Source organism: Volvox carteri (genome assembly GCF_000143455.1).
Source record: "Volvox carteri f. nagariensis unplaced genomic scaffold VOLCAscaffold_25, whole genome shotgun sequence".
In the NCBI taxonomy this organism is placed as follows: Eukaryota; Viridiplantae; Chlorophyta; class Chlorophyceae; order Chlamydomonadales; family Volvocaceae; genus Volvox; species Volvox carteri.
Genome location: NW_003307568.1, coordinates 1,197,355 through 1,201,590, shown reverse-complemented (window position 1 = coordinate 1,201,590; position 4,236 = coordinate 1,197,355). Strand labels below are relative to the sequence as shown.

At 54.1% G+C, this 4,236-nt stretch overlaps 2 protein-coding genes across 2 annotated transcripts; one reads left to right on the top strand and one right to left on the bottom strand.

The window, feature by feature from the left end:
• Positions 1–473: 473 nt before the first annotated feature.
• On the bottom strand, positions 474–1,483 carry VOLCADRAFT_92347 (uncharacterized protein; the record flags this gene model as incomplete). Its single annotated transcript, XM_002951674.1, has 2 exons — positions 474–668; positions 1,274–1,483. 2 exons carry the CDS (start codon positions 1,481–1,483, stop codon positions 474–476), a joined length of 405 nt encoding a protein of 134 aa, XP_002951720.1.
• A 561-nt stretch (positions 1,484–2,044) lies between these two features.
• Positions 2,045–3,754, top strand: VOLCADRAFT_92346 (uncharacterized protein; the record flags this gene model as incomplete). The annotated part of the gene is made up of 3 exons (XM_002951769.1): positions 2,045–2,559; positions 3,146–3,512; positions 3,548–3,754. The coding sequence occupies 3 exons, from the start codon at positions 2,045–2,047 to the stop codon at positions 3,752–3,754; spliced, it is 1,089 nt and encodes a 362-aa protein (XP_002951815.1).
• Positions 3,755–4,236: the final 482 nt, after the last annotated feature.

The window sequence follows — 4,236 nt, the reverse complement described above, 5'->3', positions numbered from 1 at the left end:
CTGCAGCGCGCCTGCTTAGCAGTACCTGGCTACGTACGGTCTCCACTTACGTGCAAAGCTGACGTCCCGGGTGAGAATTTTTAAAAAAGGTCGCTAACAGACTTCCCAGTTGAGACACCCTGTTAGCCTCTGTCCTTAGTCATGTACTGTGGATAAGGTTTGCCAACTTCAGCTGGCCATCCGCTACCATCATATTCTTCATAGTCCAGAAAAAGTTACCTGAGACTTGAATATTAGCATACCATTTCATCTAAAATCCCAACAATCGCTGGACTAAGGTGCTCGCTTCGGTAAAGGTAAATTTTCAGGTTAAACCGAAAAATGTGGTTTGCAACCGAGATGTATGGCGTATGCAAGTTGCTCGGGCCGGCCCTCGTTGGAGCTTAACCCTTGTGTGTTGCCGGTTTAATACTGTTGGCTTAGTCTTTTTCGTCAATCTGGGCGCCTGTGTTGCTTTGCTTTGATTTCCCGCCTTAGCAGCAGCGCCCGTTTGATGTGCCCCGTTTTCGTTTGTTTTCATTAAAATCAGCTCCAACAATGTAAGGAGCTCCAACCAGCAGTTGAGTTTCCTCGTCAGCGACAATATGGCTTTTGAACATTGCGTGCGACCTCGAGCTCCGCCGCTCAGCGATGCTGAGTTCCAGCGTCTCCAAGATTGTAGAGAAAAGCTGGTGGTGATAGGCATGGATTAGCAGGGGAAGCTAGGGGAGCTGGAGGCCCCGCGGGGATTGGTCAGCGGAGTAACTAAGGGTGTATTTCCCCAGGGATTAGGGCACGGAAGTCCTTGGTACGAGCTTACCACATAGTTTCGTTCCATAAGGGAACCAAAGGTTGAAAAGGCGAGGTAAGTTTGCCAACAACTTAGCCGTTTGAGCAAGTATCGATGGAGGACAGAGGGTTAATCCCTGGCCTTAATCCGCACTGGAAATGCACCCTAAAGGTCGAACTGGCTAAGGCACCGTTCTTACCAAGAGCTACAACTGCATCAGCAGACGCGCGGAAGGGGGCAATTCTGCGGGCTAAGTTGTAGCACAGCCTTGGGCGGCTGGCTGTGTTGTTAGTGAGCGGTGTGTTTGGTTGTTGGGCCTTTGGTGGGCAGCCTTTGGCTCCGGGCTATAGGAGCCGGTCAGCCCTAGGCGTTAGGGTACACCATCTATCGTGACCAGACCCCCTCGGGGTCAAGGAGGCTCGCACAGTGCGAGTTAGCCCAGCGGAGGGCAGCCCTGGCTCCAGGATAATGGACCACTCAGCCCTAGGCGTTAGGTTACACCACCTGTCGTGACCAGGCCTTCTCCTTGGGGTTAAGGAGGCTCATGGTGTTGTCGGCCACGAGCGTCTCAGCTGAATGTGCAGTGCGCTCACTCAACTCCTTGGCCCGCTGCACCGTGAGTTTGCGCTCACCCACGGCATATGCTCCTCTAGGGGCTTGGAAGCTGGTGCCTGTCGGCCAGGTGTGAGGTGATTGACTGGAGCAGAGTACCATTTTACTCCAATGATTGTCTGGTGCATGTTCCGTTCCTTCTTTGGCCTGTAGTCAAAAAGAACTCTAGGACTAGGAACTGTGCCTTCTGGCTCCGGAGTAAAGCTAGTGGTAGACATCTTGTTGGGAAGAATGTGTTGACATACTAAGTCATGCTAGATTATTAGGCCTCTATAAAAACCTGCCTGTCATTTCGGCTGGATTTGAAGGTATTATGTTCCAGGTGCTGTCTGGTTTCCGTGCCTTCTTAACCTACCTACCGTTTTGACTTGGCAGCATCAGCATTGGCCCCCATCCTGTCCCGTGGTTGGCATATTGGATAGGCAGAAGTGAGAGGTGTTCATGTAGAGCATTACATGGATTCATGCTCACCGGTGATGTAGGCTTCTGTCTTCGGCTGGGAGAACAGTAGATAACTGACCTGACCTATGGGTCAGTGCATGCCTAAGTGGGCACTGCGTGCCCTGGTGCACCGCATCCAAATTTCCTGCCTGACCGGTAGCCGACCCCAATCCCTAATCTTTCAGCCCTCAGCACCTCTGTCTGCATGTTCTTCCCAACAAGATGTCTACCACTAGCTTTACTCCGGAGCCAGTAGGCACAGTTCCTAGTCCTAGAGTTCTTTTTGACTACAGGCCAAAGAAGGAAAGGAACGTGCACCAGACAATCATTGGAGTAAAATGGTACTCTGCTCCAGTCAATCACCTCACACCTGGCCGACAGGCACCAGCTTCCAAGCCCCTAGAGGAGCATATCGCACAGAGCTGCAGTTTGTTCTTGGACGCTTGCATTGCAACTGCCAGAGCTGAGTTCCAGAGTCATCTGGTCAGTCATGGAGACAAACTTCAGCAGCTAAACGATGACCTCAAGCAGCGCATCAATGATCTGAACAGTAAACTGGAAGAGCACAAGGAGGTCACTTCGAGCCCACAGGAACACAGCACTGCACTTAAGCAGGGGCTCGTGGGTGAGCGCAAACTCACGGTGCAGCGGGCCAAGGAGCTGAATGCGCGCACTGAGATGCTCTGGCCAAGTGGAGTTCCATGCAGGGCGAGCTGGCCACAATGCGCAATTAAACGGTGGACGCAGCAGCCTCGGTGACGGTGGCAATGAAATCCTTAGATAAGCGCATGGAAGCTCTGGAGAAGCATCTCAGCATGTACACCGCGAGTGGGGCTAAAGAGCTGGCAGCGGGAAGTAGTACCATCACCGGTGCACACACTGACAGCTGTTCGAGCAACGGGGCAGATCTCCAGGCCTCGGGCTACCCTTCCGAGCTGGGCAAAAGTGTAGGAATGCATTACCGCACGTGTCACCATGCTTAAGGAGCGCCTTAATGACTGGGAGCGGACACGCACTGAAGCCCCAGCAGAAGGTCCGCGCGGGATGGCTGATGGGGCTGCGGGGGCGGATCACACTGGGCATGCAGCAGGCCGTCTGTGATGCAGAAAACCCACAAGCAATACAAGAAGGAGCAACTGCAGCAGCCAGGACAGCAGCAGCACTCGGGATGGCAACATCAGCTGGAGCGGCAGCCGCAGCAGCGCCAGGAGCAGCCAAAACAGCAGCAACAGCAGCAGCCCAAACCAAAGCCTGACAGAACCTGGCGCCGCAGCCACAAGACCTTCGAAGCTGGTGGCGGCCGCCACCGGCCCACTGCCCCAGGGAACCGAAGGTGGCAGCGGGCTGCAAAGGGGTGGATACAGCAACTGGCGCCTCTGTCCCCAAGCGGCCCCAAGTGCAACCCGAGGCAACCAGCAGCGCCTGCAGACACATCGACCACGGTGCTCTGATCGTCGATGGACTGCCAGCAGATTGGGTACATGATGAGGTGATTCAGAAACTGCAACGGCGAGTACAGCAGCTGACGGGGCTGAAGGTCGTGTTCAAGGACTGCACTGTTGAGGCACACCAGAGCATCACCGTGTGCAACAGTAGGCGAACGACTCAAAATGGGTCCACCTCACGACAACTCCGGCATCGTATCGAGCCCTATAAGGGATACAGAAGCAGCTGGGCCTGGATGCTGAGGGTGAGGGAGCGGGGGAATCATTCCCGGCAGTACAGGTGATGTTGGTGCTTATGGCCAGTAGTGAATCGTACAGGAGGGACTACCAAGATGTTTTCTGGCACTTGGCCGGCATCGAGCGGGCACCGTCATGGTGGGACACACACTTAATGGTGCTCACTGAGCCAGGCAGCGGCATCTGGGAGAAGGTAGACACTAGCAACTTGGTCGCAGAGCTGAGGCAGCGGAACCCAACGAATGAGTAGGAAGCATGCTGGGGTGGTGATATTAATCGATTGCATTCGGCTCCTTATTGGGGCAAATCGACCAGATTAAGGCAGTGCGAGGACTGCTTAAGCATGGCGTGGTCATTCTAACTGAGACGAAGGCGCCTGTTATTTGCAAAAACTTGCCAAGGAGCAACTAGTATTGTATGGCTATAGCCATTTCATGCGCACGAGGGCCCATGCACGGGCTCTCAGAGGTCGGGCGGTGTATCCGTGTTTGCTCGAAGCGCGATGGCTCCCCATGTGTGAGAATTAGGCCAGACAAATGCTCCAGTGGGGGTGGACGTTGCCTGGCTTCGATTTCATAATGTGCTCCCTGGAGGTCGGGTGCTCCTTCGGGGGCCAGGTTACTGCTCACCCCAGGGCAGTGCTTTTAAAACTTTTTTACCGTGGTAATGTTTTAGCGACCAAGTGGTTACTGTGGGGGTTTTTCGTCGGTAACCACCTTACAAAAACTTTTC